The sequence below is a fragment of the Microplitis mediator genome, chromosome 2 (assembly GCF_029852145.1).
Source record: "Microplitis mediator isolate UGA2020A chromosome 2, iyMicMedi2.1, whole genome shotgun sequence".
Classification (NCBI taxonomy): domain Eukaryota; kingdom Metazoa; phylum Arthropoda; class Insecta; order Hymenoptera; family Braconidae; genus Microplitis; species Microplitis mediator.
The window spans coordinates 8,885,751-8,905,612 of NC_079970.1; the positions used below are offsets into that span (position 1 = coordinate 8,885,751).

General features: G+C 29.2%; 1 protein-coding gene and 1 long non-coding RNA gene across 7 annotated transcripts in view; one reads left to right on the forward strand and one right to left on the reverse strand.

Annotated features, from left to right (window-relative positions):
• Positions 1 to 296: 296 nt before the first annotated feature.
• LOC130662944 (uncharacterized) lies at positions 297 to 2,841 on the reverse strand. Its single transcript, XR_008989125.1, has 3 exons — positions 1,478 to 2,841; positions 927 to 1,259; positions 297 to 593 (listed from the first exon to the last, which is right to left on the reverse strand). It is a non-coding gene; the product is annotated as an uncharacterized LOC130662944 (long non-coding RNA).
• A 2,825-nt stretch (positions 2,842 to 5,666) lies between these two features.
• LOC130678689 (optomotor-blind protein-like) overlaps positions 5,667 to 19,862 on the forward strand; it is an 81,248-nt gene continuing 67,052 nt past the window's right edge. The window contains exons 1-3 of one of the 6 annotated variants that reach the window (XM_057486080.1): positions 5,672 to 6,093; positions 7,090 to 7,979; positions 12,246 to 12,573. In XM_057486080.1, the coding sequence (XP_057342063.1) occupies positions 7,151 to 7,979; positions 12,246 to 12,573 (1,157 nt within the window). In that variant the 5' untranslated portion in view covers positions 5,672 to 6,093; positions 7,090 to 7,150. Of the gene's footprint in view, positions 7,980 to 12,245; positions 12,574 to 19,862 lie in introns of all 6 variants that reach the window. The other 5 variants (XM_057486083.1, XM_057486079.1, XM_057486082.1 and 2 more) reach the window with 5 other exon arrangements.

Sequence of the window (19,862 nt, forward strand, 5' to 3'; positions counted from 1 at the left end):
CATAAATCGAATAAGTGGTAAATAATAAAATAAAAAATTAGTATACTGGATATTTTTGCTCATAAAAATACCGAAAACTTCTAACTCTTATTTTATAAATTCTATCCCATTGACTAATAATTAATATAAAATGTTATTTATTCGTTATTATAAATTAATTTATTACTTACATAAATCGAATAAGTGGTAAATTTTTAAAATTTTTCTATGTTTATTTGAATAGTAATAAGTAGATACCAATTTATCGATTCTTTTTCATATTAATTTTAATATACGAAATTACAAATTTTGCTCTTCTATGTGTATCAAATTTTAATATAAATAGTAGCCATTTTGTAATATAGAATGATCCTGGTTTGATATTAGTACACAAATATACTAATTTTGAGTCAAAAATAAACTACAAACTATTAAAATTTTGAACATCATTTTTTCCGTGTATTTATATCGATAGATATATTTCCTTCGGATGAATTATTATTACACAAGCATGGTGACTGTATTCGCGGCTGGTTTGTGTGTTATGAAGATGAGTACGTACCAGGACAGCTCGTAAGTCATTTGCGCGTCGTTAACGTGGAAGAGCGTAACGACTAAATCGAGACAAAACATAAAAGAGAAAATTAAATATCTTAAAAAAAAAATAGATGAATAAATAAATAACAACTATACATATATTATATATACATATATACATATTTTCAGTCATTTCGGTGGTAGACCGAGTTCTAAAAGCCACACTAGTGTTATATTGGTGTATTATAAATTACAAACTTCCAAGCTTAGTCATCAACATACATAATGTATAAATATAAATATATATTTTCATATTTATAAAATATATAAATATCAGTTTTGAATATTTAGTTGTTCACTTTCATAAAAAACACATAATGTGAGAGTAGTGATGCTCGTCACGCACATACCTCAGCAATCTATTTCATCAAGAGCTTTGTTTATGGTTGCAAGTGATTTATAGACTGCAACGCAAAAGTGTCTTCGTATTTTTCGTATATCTGATACATAGATATATATACACATACATATATGTAGTATATATAGGAGAAGAGTGCATAATCTCTATACCGATGCCGAAGAAAATTCATTTCATAAAGCAGCTGCAAGTATACATCATGTCAGCAAACTTGGATGTTTACAGTCTTTTTTCTATCTTTTATTCCGTCATATAGTCTCGACAAACTCAAGATCGTTAGCTTTTCTGACTGCTCTAGAGACTATTCAGTGTGTTTAGTTGTGAGCTATAAAAGTAGAGTAAAATAAAACCGTAAAACTTCAAAGTACATATATAGTTTTATTTATAAATATATTGTAAACGAACTAAAATTAACAATTTTTTAAAATGAATATATCTACTTTAAGTAATGTTATAAAATCTTTAATATTTGTAAAATGTAAAAAATTATTAATATATTTATGATTTTTAATTTATATTCCAAAAGCAGAAACTTCAACACACAAGTATATTATTTAAACACGTCACAAATAATTATTTAATTTCCAAGTTATGTATTTTTTTTAAATTTTCTTATTCGTCAATTTGTAAATTAGCTTATTTACTACCTATTATATGCAGAGTACAAAACAGTAAATATATTTCGTGTGTAATATCTTTAAGATCTCCGGACGTTCGACGTGGCTTCGGTAATAAAACAATTCACGACCGCTAGTCTGATCTTGAGCTTACTCATTCTGTGTTTCATAGCTGCACACACAATCTTACATTTGAACACACATCCAAAGATCCATGGGATTTGCTCTGTAAGCAGTAGATATATGTATGCATATATATATCTTTATCTTTATCACACATAGTTACTATTTTCTTCCTTCATTTATCTCATTTATATATAATTTATACATCGTCTTGGTCTTGGTCGTTGAAATGTCGATTATTCCGTGGCTCTTCGCGGGTTCCCCACCAAACTCGCGACTCTGAAACGACCAACTCCCTACTATACTTACAATACATGCTGTCTTTGTTACTCTTTTTACTATCGTACTATATAACTTTCTCACTTTAACTCATACATTTACTAGACTGTTATTCCCCACCAAAGTTACCACCGTTGATCCACAGCATTTGCTGATCCAACGAATCCACGATAGCGGTAGGGATATCACGGGTTTCGTGGGCGTTCCTTGGGTATGACCATGCCCATAAGCTTGCGTTGCCTTTTCCCAGCTTCGTAGGTCGTCAAATGTTTTTCGCCGCGGATTATGACGCGGTCTGCGCGATTATGACCACCGCTCTCCGCACCATAGCATGCACTGCACCTACATACTACATACTACATACTACATGAATCTATGTACATTCTCAGCATAAATATATGTGCGTGTATATGTATGTGAGTACATAGGACAATTTTTTAGTTTCTTTTATATCTTTATCTTTCTCTCTTACCCTCGTCCATGGTTATTTTTTTATTTTTCCTGATGCTACGCTTTTCTACGTCGCTCTTCCTTCGAATTTTTTTTAGTCTTTGTTGGAATTTTTTTTCTTATTGTATTTTATTTATTTAGTTTTTTTTTTTTTTTTGAACGGTCTGATGTAGCTTCGCCGTCTCGTTTGCTCTCTGGTTTTGTTTGCTCTTGCTCTATCTTGTTCCTGTTTGTGACGTTTGGTATTAGGTAGGAGATATAGGTAACTTTTTTTTTTATTTTTATTTTAGTTGCTTTTTAACCAAATTCTCAAACTCTTTTTCCACATTCATCAATCGGATATGTAGTGATTGCTTATATGCATTGAAGAAGTATCACGTCGTTTGTCTTGAGCTGTTTGTCATATCTATTCAATAATAATTTTTTATTATACATCCATATTTATTTATATTTTTTTTTTTAATTTTTATTTTATTTTAAGCAGAATTATACTTTTAACTTTTTCAAAGTCTTTTTATATCGAAATTATATTAAATTTAATTAATATAATGATTCTGAAGTTAGCCGACGTCTAATAATTTTTGGATTTTTGTAATAACGATAAATTATATTAAAAAAGTTTTTTAAAAATTGCACCTATAGATTTTTTAATTTTCTACATGTGCATTTTTTTAGTTTTTTGTAATTGATTTGTTGAAAAAATAATTTGAAAATTTTTAATTGTCTGCTAACTTCAGAATTATTTAATATATTGTATAAAATAAATTAATAACTTAAAAAATATATAAATGTCTGATAATAATTTTATCTGTCTTGTGAAAATAATAGTAACAAGATTATAAATAAAATAAATTGATTTATTTATTTGTCACAGTGCAAATAATAGATATAACATGAATTAGAACACACTTATATATATAATATTCTCACTGACCCAGTGGTTCTTGAACGGTCGAATTAAAGGGTCTCATTAATTTAAAAACAATCGATCGATGACATATACATTTGTATGTCAAGTGCTTACAATACACAATATAATACCTAAATTGTGGTGTGTAACTTCGATAAAATATATAGAATTCATAACTACCGTATAATTACCTACATAAACCCAATAACTACATAATTACCCGTAACCTTTCATATCAACAATAATAACTACGTCAAAACTTTATTAATTTTAAGTATTGCATGAATATAAAAAATAAATTACGAATAAAAAAATATTTTTAAATCCTGGGCACTAATAAGTATACAATAAAAAAACAAAAATTTATTTAAATATGTTTCCTATGTTAGAAAGAAAAAAAAATTTTTAATATAAGAATAATTTAAATTTTTTAAATATTTTTTTCTAAAAAGTAAAATGAAAAAAAAAAAAAAAAAAATTTGTTCATTAACTGGAATGTGTTTTTGAAATTTTATCACCTCAAAGGTCATTAAGTGAAATAATAATAAAGTACACAATAAATAACAAAAGCAAGTAGATATGGCCTCCGTGGGTGAGTCAAGTCCTATTCGTATTTGTCGTATATATAATACACGAATACACAAGACGAAGAAGGTACACACAAATATATATACAAGTTGACTCAAAGGCAAAAAAATACACTCACACTTGGATAAATGTACACATATACAAGCAAAATAGCTCGCACGGACGCTCTGGGCGTCGGTGTGACACTCTAAGCGCGAAGGATGACGACGTGGAGAAGCCTTGCGCGCGATCGTGTGAGTGTGTTGTGTCGTCGTTGTCGTCGTCGACGTCGTGAGTCGCGGTAGTCTCCCTCACATCTTCCTTTCAAAGTGGGGATGAGTTAAAGGGTGGATCGAGAACAACCGGCTGAGGTTAGGAGTGGGGGTTACATAAAATAGAAGTGGTGGGGGAATTCGCTGGTAAGGCGGGGCCAGTAAAATATTTCCCCTTCGACGCTGTATTCTGTTTAACCAACGCACCGTGTCAATGCGCGCGTCTCGCCTCTAAGCGTCAATTTTCACACGAAATCCTTCAACTTTCCGCGCTTTCATTTCTCGGTCAGACAGCGAGCTATTTATATCTCTCAATATGATATAACTTTCTCTTTAAAAGTAAACATTATCATTTTTTTTTTTAAATTAAACTTTCAAGATTTATTTGATTTTGTGTTCAGTATTTAAAGTAGTTTTATTAAATTTCTAATTATTTAACAAAAAATATAAACAAATAATAAAATAAATAGGTAAGAGTTAAATAAAAATATTTTTTATTATTAGTTAATATTCAATAAAAAATTTTACTTGTTAAAATTAAACTAATATTCTTAATTACATAATCATGTAATTAAAACAAAAAATTTTTTGAAAATAATTAATAGAATTTTATGAATTTGATATCTTTACAACGAACAGTCAGCTGATTGTCGAATAGGAGGATTAAGGCCAAGTTAAAATTAAACTTTTTCATCAATTATTAGATTATTATTAAACATAAATTATTTATTGCATGTATTGACATATTATTTTTCACTTAAAATTTCAATAGAGTATTTATATGTAATATCCTGTGGTATACTAAAAAAAAGTTGAGTAGATAAAATTTGTTGAAAGATTAAACTCTATATCGCAATCTCTGAGTGTTATCTGAATTTACCCCTTCCGTAAGAAATACCAGCAAGCATATAACGGGCAACTGGATGTAGGAAGGGTGGTGTTAATGGGCGTACTCGCGGTTAACACCCTTAGCGGATGGTGGTGGGGATGAAGGCAGCTATTCGGTACAGATCGTGGGACTTCGTGTGTAGTAGAGACTACACGTAAGTGGAAAAAAGATAGGATATAAAATGAAAATAAAGACGGAGTGAGCGTCGGAAAAGGCGTCGCGTCCAACGCCACCCGGATTGGCGCCGGAACGCCAATCCGGGCGTCGAGGCCTCATTATCGCCCAGATACGCCGAGCGGAGAGGTCGAAACGTAAAATTTTCTGGTATCGTATCGTCTAAGCTGTTCACCTTTCCCCGTTTGTCTTTAGTTATGTGCACAGTGGTTCGGTAACTTCGGTCGGGGTATAGTATAGTAAGGAACTTAGATTCAGTGACTATCTCCCACCAATATTTGTTTCAACGTTGCCACCTCTACCTCTACCTTTACCTCTACCTCTGCCTTTGCCTCTGCCTCTGCCTCTGCCTCTACCGCGACAGTAAAAGCATCAGCACCACCAGCAGCAGCAGTAACAACAGCAACAGCAGCGCCGCTTACTTTAGAGTTAACTCAGAGACAAGTCGTTCATTGTAGGGGAAGAGAGGAGGAGCTCAGCAAGGTCTCAGTCTTCGCGTTGCTGCCCTCCAGCATTCACGCCTACCGCGTTCGCGCTGGGAGAGTGTCCCCTCTCTCACTTGCGCTTAACTTTCTTCTCGCTTCCTCCAACAGTCGGACGATGCTACTCGGGACTTTAGCACACCAACACCTCCGTGCGAGCGTGAGGGAGGTGTGGGGGTGAATCCCGGAGGAGGTGTCAATCCTAGCGCTGCTCAGTGACCATCGCGGCGCCACCCAAGTAACACCTCAGTCTCTCCGCGGGCAAACCGGGCCTTGAGCCCGACGCGACCACATATTTCTTACACTAAATATTATTGTAACAGTGTTGTTTATATTTCTCTAGCTATCGCATCGTTCTCCTACCGGCTAAATATTTATCGATACATAAATATATATGTAAGTCGACAAAGTATTCATTTTTTTTCATTCATCAGTGGACAGTGTTATTATATTTTGAATATGTAATACATACATGTACATATGTATATGTATTTAAATGTGACATAAGTTGACGATTGGTTTATTTGTGAGAGTATACAGTGAATTATAAAAGTTGGACGGGTTTTTATGTCGAGCCACGACGAGAGTGGCGTTGCGTTTGTCGCCCGTCGGACGCTGACAGCCAGCTTTGTTTTTTTTCATTAATTTATCGTTAAAACTAATTCAAAAATAGTGAGTGAATATTCGAAATATCTAAAGGATGATACAAAATGCCTATTAAAATGTAGAGAAATAAAATGGATAATATTTTGTTATTTTTTAATTAGTATTATTGTTAAATTGTTTTGTGAAAGTATTTAATCAAGTGTACGATGATGATATTTTAAAAAATTTACCAACGTGTTCGTGTCTTTGGTTAATTATTCATTCGACAGATGACATTGACAGAAATATACATTTGCCGGATTAAATTGTAAATCACGAACGGCTAATAAATATACTAATTAATTTATTTTAATTGAGGATTAAATAAAATAATAAATATTTTACAGTGTCAGTGTATCGCAGAATCATCAGTGCATACAACAACAAATAATAATATGTGAATTTGTCAAGTGACTTATTTTACGTGGTGTGACAAATCAATAGCACATTTAAATAAATAATTTTAAAATGTTTATATTGCGTTTGAATTTAATGCGAGTGTATATTAACGAGATAAAAATAAAACGCGCGCGATGTCGCGTGTTAAGATATGGAATATAGTTTCGTGAGCTTTTGCTAAATAAATAACAAACAAATATATACATATAAATGTTGTGTATTGTAAAAAAAAAAAATGCCAAATTAATTTATCGGGAAATAATAATTAATTGCGATATATAACCGATAGCGAGTTATAAAAAGAAGGAAAAAAAAACGTAAATTAAAACAAGTGCGTTGTTTTTTTAGGAAATAGATTGAGTCACTCGAAGAGTAATCTCGCGCGACTCTGTTAATTCGCCCCATCTCGATGAGATTCGAACAAGACACGACGTGCAGGGGTACCCACTGCGCCAGCACTCCATTACAGGCACCCCAAAAAATAAGATCCAAAGAAGAGGTGGAGGTAGTGGACGGTATCTTGTCGGCGAAGCAGGATAACGCCGGCGTGTTGTTATTAGATCATCATCATCATCATCGTTACAATAATCACAATCATCATCACTCTAATCCTACTCAAAATCATCAACATCAGATTAGAAGAAGAGAATTTGAATTGGAGGTAAATAACACACTCGAGAGTGCGAATACGGGACTTAGGGGGGTGGGGGCGGGAGGGCCTGGGATGGCGTATCCTGCATCAGCAGCCGCGCCGACACTTAATCAGCACTCGCCATTCTCAACAATAAATAATTCGGCGAGCGGCAACGGCAACGGACATCTCTCATCCAGTCACTTACCGGCACCAGCGGCACCTCGGCCTACTGATTTTAGTGTATCCTCGTTGCTTACTGCAGCAAATACCCATCCATCACATCTTGGTGGTTCTTCGTCTCAAGGAAGTGCCTCGCCACCACCCGGAGGACCTGGAAGTCCAGCTGCTGCACCTGAAACACCTCCACCACATAATAATAATAACAATCACTCGCAACGTGATCAAATAGGACATCCGTCGTCAGCAGAAGCTGCCGCAGCTAATTATTTTAACGCCTTGGCTGCCGCGGGTTTTTGCAATCCGAGTGGTGTACATTTGTCTCATAACGCGTCTCCTGGTAATCCACATCATCTGTCGTCAAAAGGACTACTTGGTAGTCCACATCATCATCCCCAGTTTAATCTACACGGACTTACACCTCAAGGTGATTTATATTTTTAATTTTTATTATTTATTTATCATTTTCTTATGGTTTCTTTTTTACGGATAAAGTAAATACGTGAAGAAAGATATTTTTTTTTGTGTCTGGGTCTTGAATTTAAATTATTTATCAATTTTGAGTAGAGATCACGTCAGTTTCGGTTTAAGAGTTTACACGCGCGAACCGTGTCTAGGAAAGAAAAAGCCTTCAGTGTTTTATGTCCGCTTGAATAATTTAAAATCGGGTGATGTCACTTTTTTCTTTAAGTTAATTTTGAATTAGATTTGATTACTATACAAAAATTAGTCAGATACACAGCAAAAAAGTTGTCTTAAGTCAAGAAAATGATTTGGAAGATGAACGTTTTCGGAAACCAAATGAAGATTTTAATGATATACTGGTTAGCCGAGGTCTGAAAGTTTTTTGATTTTGTTCAAAACGATAAATTATAAAAAAAATAATATTTGAAAAAATTGCGCCTATAGTTTTTTAAATTCTCTACATGTGCATATTTTTATATTTTATATTTTTATCATTGATCTGTTGAAAAAAAAACTCCGAAAATTGTTAACTGTCAGTTAAATTCATGATCATAAGATTTTTTTGAGCAAAGAGAATTTGTTTTGATCAGAGGAGATTTCTACTTTATCCTAGAAAATTTAAGTTTTCAAAAGGACTTTCTCGAATCAAGAAAATTTACCTTCAGTCCAGAATTTTTTTTTTCTGGATAAGATTTCAAAAAATTTTTTTTTTAAATTATAACAAAGTTGGTACATAAAGTATACGAAGGATAAGTAATAAAAAAAAAAATTAAACAAATAAAAGAATTGGTGAAAACGTTTGAGAAGTAGCTTAAACTTACGGCATATTAATTTCGTGGAGCGACGCGTGACGCTCGTGCTGGTTCGTTCTTTCTAAGTGCTGCAGGCTCACAGCCAACTCCTGCTCATAGACGTTGTGGTGATTAATCTTTGCCAAGGGCAAACTGACGTGCCGCTTGCATTCGAAATTAAAACCTGCGTAATCATTACCAAAGACACATAGTGTTGTGGCGAAAAATAATAATATTTAATTCTTTTTGTTAAAAATAATATTTAACGTCGTTAAGTCCAATCAGGACAAGTAAATATTCACTACAAGGTTATTAAAAATTATTTATTGTTTTTTTATATTAATACTAGCAGATTCCATCCGTTTCGCGGGCAATAAAAATGTATCACTAATATAAATTATATATTTTAAAAAAAATTTTCATCAAAAATATTGTCTGCATAACAATACAATTTCTCAACATTAAAATTACTATCAGACATTTAAAACAAAATTTTTTGAACTTTCAAATAGGAATTTAATTTGATGATGATGATGATTATTACTATTAGTATCTTCAGTACTTTTTAAAATATTAATTAGAAAATAAAATCATATCATATGCCAAAAAAAAGGACAGATTCATATATATTATGCTCTTTTGTTTTATTTGAAAAAAAGAACAATCGATAATCGATAAAATTTATTAAAATGAAATTTGAAAAAGTATACTTTGTATCATCAAAATTATTACAATATATATCTAAAAACCTTCTTTGAAATACGCAGAATTTTGTGGTGTAAATTTCATGTGAAAATATTCCGTAGTTTTTACGTGAAGATGCGCGTTCAAAAACAAGACCTCTCATTTTATCGATATACATTTTATTTAACTAATTACCTTTACACGTTTTAAAATTAATAGTTATTTTTAAAAAATTTAATAACTTCTCTCCTTTATTTAAATTAATGAAAAATCAAATTTTCCTATGACGTCATATATTTAAAACAATATTATTCTAATGCATGATGAATATATTTATTGACATGGCATTATTGTATATATATTTATATAGTGACAATTGTCATATAAAAATGGGATGGCATGTGTGTGGTCTCTTTGATGAAGCCTAGACCTCAGTGACTTGTCTTGTCTCTTAACTTATACCCTTAATTTACATCAGGCGTACCGCAAATATCTTTGTGTAAATGTTTTACGCAACGTCGATTCTTTCAATTGCTATGTATATAGATATATATATCTCTTATATACATACATATATATAAATAAGAAATTAAAGACGGTATGATTGATTAAATAATTTTGTAAAATGTAATTAATTTCAAACAAGGCGTAAAAATAAATTAACGCATTAATAAAAAATTACATTTTAAATTTATAAAATTAAATTAATTTGAAATTTTATTTAACGTTTAAGATTTTCTTAATTACATTAATGTTATCTTTTTGTTTTATTTGTAATCTAATTGTTTATTAACACAAACAAAAATCCATGTTCAGACATGATTTATATGTATATATATTTCCCAGAAATATGACCGCGGGTGAGTTTGACCCTGGAGGACGAACAAATAGCAGCTCATCGTAGCAAAACTCTTTGATTTGTTTTGTGTGTCTCAATGATCAATCCTCGATAGAAAAAAAAAAAAAAATAAAGCCCGTGGGGTCTAAAAAATAATAGTAAAACCAAAAAAAATGATAGGTAGCAAAATATAAATATATATGTAGTTATTCATTTAAAATAATGTTTTTGTAAATCTATTACTGATTTCTTTATTAGCTTAGCGATTATTTTTTTTGTTAAAATACCCAAGAAATGTTGGTAGTATAGTTACAAAGTAAAGTAAAAAAAGAAAAAAGGCTTGTTCCAATTACTGTATTTTACGATCACAAGGTTCGTTTGTAAAATTGATATCTAGCAACTTGCTCGTTCAAGATCCCAGGAAGAGTCTTTGTACATAAAGAAAAGTGTGGGTTTGTACTTGTTGAAGAATATAAGAACTATGAAACAGAGTTCAACTTCGTAAACAGTTTGTGCACTAATACTCTACTGTACACTCATACTATAATATTTCTCTTCATATACATAAATATACATCATGTATATAATACTTGTCTATTTTTATTTAAAATTTTTTTTTACTTGTTGCTAAATTACTGTTTGAATCGCGTGGTCGAGTAATCAAGTTGGATTTATTTACTTTTATTCTTTATTTATATCACAATGACCATGACTATTAGGATGTTATTATTCCCTTGCTAAATATTGCGTGTGGTAAAAATTTACTAATTTTATTGTGTATAATTATAAATATATAATAAGATTTGATAGAAATTTAATTTATGTTAAGTGAATCTGTTGGAAATTATTGAAGCAATCATGATAACTAATAAGATAGGACTCATAAATCGCTAAAACTTTTTGAAGTACTTCTTTGACGTCAAATAATAATTACAGATTTTTGTTACTTTAAGTGAATTTTGAGTTTATTTAATCTTTAATTGGCAATTTGTCGATAATTTAAATTTATTTTCAATAGTGTAAGTAATTGGTGGTTTCATTTTGTTTTCAATGTAAATATTACTAATCATAAAACAAAGATTTCTTGGCGAAAAAAATTTTTACTCGCCCCAAGAAAATTGTTTCCATTATAAATTAGAAATGAACATTTTTATTTTGGGACAAGAAAAAATTTTTTGGGACAAAAAAAAATTTCTTGCGTCGAGAAAGTTTTTGTCTTTAATTCATAATGCAAAATATTTCTTGCGTCAAGAAATCTTTTTTTTCTGTGTATATGAAGACAAACTCCGTGGAAAATTCGAATTTGGAAAAATTTTTCAAACTTGGTTTAATATACTGTTATTGTAAATAAATAAATAAATTTTATCTTATTCAGTTTATGAAAAAATTTACATCATAAATTGAACAAACTTCATTATTTGTAATTAAGTAAACTATAGATTTTAGATTTATTATAACAGTATATTAAGAAAAATAGCTGATTGATGTTGGAAAAAAAAAATATAAAATATTACTGAAAATTGAGGTTTGTTATTTATTCAAAATATAACGGTGCAATTTTGTAAAATTTATTGAAAATTAATTTTAACATTTTTATTAAAAAATATTCTATTGATGAATTATTAAAATTTTTTACTAAATCCTACAAAAATTTAAAAATTCCATCAAATAAAAGTGAACAGTTTTAAAAATTAAATTTTCTTCTGTTTGTAATTAAAAAATTTCTTGATTTAATTTTACTCTTCCTTAAAATTTTAACGAAAAAATAAAATAAAATCGAGTTGATCTATAACTTCTATTAACTCCGTGTCATTAATTTTTTTCAATAATTACTTTAAGTACGTATATTAAAGTAGAAAAATTATCTTAACAGCAAAATTTTGTATTATATAAAAAAATAATGTTATGGTTCTAGGCCTAGGTCTTGGTCCTCATACACCAGAGGAAGCAAACGCAGCAGTTCTGGCAGCAGCAGCAGCAGCTCTTCATCATCATCACCAAGGCGGCCCAGGTGGCCCAACAATGAGGCCGTTGAGGCTGCCTCTTCCACCGGGCATGATGCACTCATCGCCGCTTCCTTTGGCACCTCATCATCCTCTTGCCGCTCCTCATCATTTTGTACCTCCTCATCATCCCGAAGAGGATGGCGTTGTTGATGATCCCAAGGTTACATTAGAGGGTAAAGATCTCTGGGAAAAATTCCATAAACTCGGCACTGAGATGGTCATTACCAAGAGTGGCAGGTAAAATTTCTTCATCAAATATTATTATACTCTTTTTTTTCTTCTTTTATGTTATTTACTATATAATTTATTATATTTATATAGAGATAGATTTAGGTAGATAATGTTATTATAAACCCAGTATTGTTATATAATAGGATAATCACTTGCCCGTAATTACCACCAGAGACGTTGTGTGAGATATCTTGATAAGGTTTAATTTTATGATAAATTATATAAATGTTATATTAATTTATAATTTATTTTTGACGCGATATTTTTCAAATCATTTACTGTAAAATGTTTAAGTTATTCTTACAAACTACTGGATTATTATAAAACCATTGAGTTTTTTTTTTTTTTTTTGTGTTGATAATAATAATAATTTAGTCGTCAGCTTGGGAAATCATGATCGAACTTCCTTTTCATGTTTGTATCTGTCTTATAAATCTGTGTGAGTTGCGGTTTACACTTTTAGACTCTTTCTTTTCCATTAAGCTGACGCTCAAACGGAAGACTATACCCGGCGAGTCGAAAGTGTCCCTACAAGAACGATCAGGAGTAAGCACTTTCTGACGATATGATTGGAAACTCAAGAAAGCAATAGTGATGTAGATCTCTCTACACACCTTGACGCTTTTTTATAGTCCGTTTAAAGTGTAAAGACTTACTATTTTTATACATCGCAGAGATACTTTTTACAAAAGACATCAGCTATGTATTTGTGCTGCGACAATCAACATATATCTTTTTTTCTTCTTTTTTGTATTTATATATATATAATCCACTAATCCTTTTGGTGACTTACACATATAACTTTTATTTGACACTACTTGACTATTATACATTCAGAAAAAAAAAACTACTGCTATATTTATTTTTTTAAAAATAAATTACATATATATGTTTCGCATAAGATAGATTTTTTGGGAAAAGAAAATATTTATTTAATGATAAAAATAAAGTTATTTGAATTATTGATATAAATAATAATAATATGTCTCTAAACACATTACTATCATTGTATTTAAATACAGAGTGAATATGAATGATAAAATTACATATGCATATTATATATATTAATGACAATGATATTAAGTATTAAATTATAAATTTATGAGATATAAGAATAAGCTCAGTCAATTATAATATAGAATGGTAACAAATGTATAGAGCTTTTCTTAAACGAGAACAATATAATTTATTTTGTTCTCTTATGTTTATAAATATGTAGATACTTATATGTTAAGTATTTATATGTCAAACTTATAAATTAATGTTTTATGAATATTATAGATGAGCTTATATTAGGGCTATAACTTGAGTATAAAAAAATAAAATTGATTTAATGACGTGATAGAAAGATATACTGAAAGGTTATGAAAATTGGATATAGAGGATATATTTATCTATATTGTTTTTTTTTATTTAGTTGCATTTGAAATCAAAATAACCACATCGCGAAAATTACATATTTTGTGTTAAAAGTTCTCATCTTTCAGAGAGAAATATCAAATTTGAAAAAAAAACTTTCCACAATAGCAGAAAAATCGCTTTTTCACTTTAATTGAATTTTTGAAGGCTTTTTCCGTTACTTATAGTAAAGAATAAATATTTTGATTGAAAAATTAAGAAATTTTTATAAAAAAAAAAAAAAAACAATATTCTAAAATTCATTATTACAAAAATATACTCAATATTAAAAGTTTAAATCTTCAGTGAGTCATTATCTTGATACAAAGAATAACTTCATAATATTTAAACAGATCTGCGGAGTTCACATCACTCAAAAAAATTTCATTTGGTGGAATGGCCCAAATATATATATAATAAATTAACAGAGTACATAAAATTTAAGCTGTTTACGTAAATATTATTTAATTGAGATAGCTGTCAAAAATAGTTTAAATGTACATGAGAAGATTTGGTGTTATTTATGCGACGTGTTTATAAATTTTTAGAAAATATTTTGAATATTAATAAATAGATATAAGAAGTTGAGAAACTTTTTTAATTAATACTTATCTTAAAATTTAAATATTTATTTCCTATTAATTTTTATTTCAACTATAATTAAGCATCAGCTAAATCATATTGAATTATTACAAACATAAAAATATTTAAATATGTATTCTTATTTTTTTTATATGTGAAAAACAAGCTAACATTAATGAATATACATTAACAATTCATATGAATATAAATTAATTAAAATTATTAAAAAAAAAAAAAGTTATATCGTCAATAATAGTCGAGTAGTATCAATCTAAGCATTAATCTTATTTCTGTTGACATAATCATCGAAAGTACACCAACTCGACATCATGTCTGAGGCGTAATATAATCTTTTCCATCAGTATGCTCTAAATCAATCTGCATCGATAAATCGTTCTAGACATGTCTCCTCCTTTACTTATTCTTTCTCTTCGTCTTTTTCATACCAATCATTATATTCGTACTGTTCATATATATGTATACAAATATTTTACCACTTGAATGTATGAGTTGCAAAAGTGACGATAATATATATACACATCCATCATCCATCATAAATTTAATGCATTCTACAGCAACGTCAGATAATTACACCTGATGAAAATTGTACTGGTATCCTCATATTCTCAGAGAGAATAACCAGTCTACCTGAACTGGCCTCTGCTCTGGGATCTTAGTCTCTACATCTCAATATGTATATATATATATACATATACATATATTTTGCTCACTACTTCATCTTGTTCTCAAGAACATATGGTCAACTATGTACATAAACTCACACATAGAGTCATAATGATTTGTGCGGGTGTACTTTACTTTAGGATTAAGATTCGCACTCATATATATATATATATATATATATATATATATATATGTATATATATATATATATATATATATATATCTTGTATTGTATTAGTGTATTGAGGATTGGTTTATATATATGCATACATGTATATATACTGGATATGAATTTTGTGTTAAAACGACGAGACTCATGCAGACAGACATGAATTTAAAAGATGTATGAAGACACAAACACAATGATGGTTAGTGAATCCACATTGGCATGTGGGTCTTGTTGGATGATCTGTATATATATATATATTGTATGTATATGTATATAAGAGAAAGAAGCAAATGGACCTCCGGGGATGGTCAGAAGTAAAGCAAGAATAGAGTTGAGATGTGAGTATGAGAGAGTAAAAGAATTTTGATGCACATATAAGAGTAAATAATGCAGGAAGAGTGAGAGGTCTTAAGTATAGGGTTTGGTTAACGATGTTTGTTTTATACATTGGCAGCCTCTTCGAACCTGTAATCTCTCTAAACGAGATATTATACCAGGTCTCTCTCACTCAGCATCTCTGTTCTTCTTTTTTTTAAAACTATTTTCATCTTTGTTACTCTTACACATGTGGTTGGTTTAATCATGAAAATATTCTGGATAGGTTGTTCTGTTAGGATTTTTTGTGTATGTGTGTGTGTGTATCAGCATCAAAAAGTCTCGCCACAAAACGACAGTTTGGTTAATATAAGTGTGAGCCTTGGGCCCCAAAATTACTTCCTTCCCTTCTATATAAAAACTTTCTCTCCTTTCTTTTCGTTTATAATCTCAGTAAGGCTACTTACTAAAATCAAAATTTAATTGCCAGACGTATATTATAAAATTATAAGTATTCAGACACCTTCTATACACTTATCAAAATCGTGGCTCTTATTTGAATTATAGAATAAATAAATATATTGACAGAATATTTATAATTTGAAAAATTATTAAATATTAGCTATCATTTATAAATTCAAGTGAAAATATCAATCATTAGCACAACAGTAATTATTGATAATTTGCTTCATAAGTCATTTTTAAAAGTTAATAAATATTTTTAATGCATCTTAAAAATATGTAAAATTTTATGAAATATATTTAGTTATTAGCATAAAACATTTGACAAAAAAAAAATTCAATTTACTTACGTCTTCAGTAGTACCACAGAAACTGCTAATTATTATATTCCGGTAATTATTAATATAAAGTGCTATATATTTTTGTTGAAATTTTATTAATTTTACACATTACTATCGTATTTGTTTTAAAGCATAAATATATGCAATAATTAAATTAAAAATTTATTGTTCCATTAGTGACGGTGAATAATTAATTACTCACCATATAATTATTAAATTTAAAACGGTAATAAAATATTTGATAAATTGAATAAATAATTGATGCGCAAAAGATATTTTATCGTTCCTATATAAATTTAGTAAATACATAAATTAATCTGTTATCAATATCAATATAAATTTTATTATTTAAAAAATAAAATATTTTTATTTATTAAATAAAAAAATTTATAATTTTTAGTATCAGGGGTTCTTACTTTTTTTTCTTTTGCACCCAAGTGGGTGAATGATATTATCTTTGTTGCACTAATACAGTAATCAGGAACTTTGGTAGAATTTTTCTCTTAAACAAAGAAATAGTATCAGAAAATTAAAGCGCACTTTGGTAGATTAGACAGTAATGTGTCAATGTGTAGTCTGTAGTTTGTATTTAAAAATTTTGTTTCCGAGAACAACTTGGCCGAAAATATCTGATAACTCCTGATATTGCTTATTATTTTCTTGGATTGTTAACCCTGAATGCGCGTAATAAAAAAAGAGGACTATATTTGCTCATGAGGAGTTCTGGTAACTTTTTTTGTTATATTTCACTTTTCTCATAATCAAATTTACCTAAAAAATTGGTTGACCCTTCAAAATAATCAGAATTCAGTGCTGATAGTTATCGGCTATATTTTATTTATAAAATAATATTTCTCAAAATATGGTCGATTGAAAAATTGATTGATCCAAAATTCAGTGATAAAACATAATAACATATTATTTTGTTTCATATTTTATCATGTTGGCATAATACAGGTGGCGCAAAACAAATAATCACGCGGGTTTTTTCAAATATTGATGAATATTACACCGGCACACAAAAAAAACAAGTTCTCTGTACTTTTGACGGGACCGATTTATTCCCATGTATTTTGACCCGCTGAATCCGAATCCGAGGTCCGTTTAACCCGTACACCCTCAGATTTTTAGAAAACTTTAAAAAACCTCAAAAATACACAAAAATCGACCGTTTTTAAAATTTATAAATTTTTTTAACCCTAACTAAGCATGATTTTTATGTATTTCGGTCCTCCACATACTAACCTGAAGTTTATTTAAAACATTAGCCATTTAAAGTCTGAGTAAATTCCAAAAAACCCCAAAAAATTGCAAAAAAGCAAAAAAATTCTTAGTGTTGTGATGAAAAAAATTTTATAGGGCTAAATAAATAATTATTTTCATGTATGTTTATCTGTCACATATAATTCTCGAACATCCATGGCTCAGACATCTCTAAAATTTTAAATAAATGGCAAAAATTCCCAAAAAATCGAAAAAAATAAAATTTGGTATAACAAAAATCATTTTTTAAATCGAAATAAATAAAAGAAATCATATTTTTCGATCTGTGATATATATATATAAAAAATATTTTGGCCTAAAACATAAAAAAATTTTAATATGCTTCAAAAAATTTTTTTTCTAAAAATTTTAGAGATGTCTGAGCCATGGATGTTCGAGAATTATATGTGACAGATAAACATACATGAAAATAATTATTTATTTAGCCCTATAAAATTTTTTTCATCACAACACTAAGAATTTTTTTGCTTTTTTGCAATTTTTTGGGGTTTTTTGGAATTTACTCAGACTTTAAATGGCTAATGTTTTAAATAAACTTCAGGTTAGTATGTGGAGGACCGAAATACATAAAAATCATGCTTAGTTAGGGTTAAAAAAATTTATAAATTTTAAAAACGGTCGATTTTTGTGTATTTTTGAGGTTTTTTAAAGTTTTCTAAAAATCTGAGGGTGTACGGGTTAAACGGACCTCGGATTCGGATTCAGCGGGTCAAAATACATGGGAATAAATCGGTCCCGTCAAAAGTACAGAGAACTTATTTTTTTTTGTGTGCCGGTGTTATCATAAATAAAAACCTACGCATTTAATAGATAGCATAGAAGAGTATAAAAAGTCTGAAATGAAAACAAAATTGACGAATTGATAAAAATGAATCATTTAAAAAATCCCGACTGTCGTGAATATTTAAAAAATAATTTTTTTTCAAACAATAATTTAAGATGAAAACGTAAAATATATCCAAGTAGGCGAACGTATTAAAAAATCAAATTTTGCTGTCATCAAAATTGAGTGACAAATATATTAATTATTTCCCCTGACTTGAATATATTTTACGTGTTCATATCTCAAGTTATTGTTGAACAAAAATTATTTTTTACTTTTTAAATATTCATGACTTTCGGGGGGTTTTAAATGATTTATTTTTGTATATTTTTTTTTTTTTTATAGTTTAGTAACTTGGGTATATTTATCGTGTACAGACTGTAAAAATACTTTGCGTGAAGTAAAGTCATTAAATGGTAGAAATAATATGGACTTAAGCTCAAATAGTATCGAGTATAATGCATATAATATATATATGGAGGTATTATAAAACTTATATATTTAATACAATATCTAAACAGGTACTATCGATATTCAATAATCCATATTATTAATAGACAAGTATATTATCAAATTTATACGTACTATATAATCTCGTATGATTGAGATGTATAAATATTTATTAATGACTTATGAATATATCATATCACAGTTAAATTAAATATTAATAAATACTATTAAGTAAAAGTAAGCTTATGAATTTGACATACGAGGGTATAAAGATATTATGATTCTTACATATTAGTTAAACATATATTATATATATTAGAGTAAAGCGGTTTAATCTCCTTAATTTCAAAATCAAACAAACGCCGGGAGATTTTGTAGGGGCAAACAAACCCATCAAGACACCGTTCGTGACAAAGACATCGTGTAGTTTCACATAAGAGAGAACAAGAAAGAAGTTAAGAGTAAGCGTAGGCGCTAAGCGGTAATCGGTTTAACAAAACTTGTCCTCAACCTTGTTAATCTCTCGTCTCTTCTGTCGGCTAATGATTAAAACGCCTACTGTAAGATTTAAATCTTAGATTAACAGTAACTTAGATTTGTAGTGTATTATAATAAAATACTGTACATAAAAAATTATTCGATTTATTTTTATTGAGTTATTAATTTTTATTTTAATAGAAAAAAACAAATTTTATATGAAAATAAATATCAAATTAATTACAGTTTCTGGTAATAAACTTTTATGTTATCATTATGTTTTTTTTTTTTTTTGTAATTCTGTTTCCAA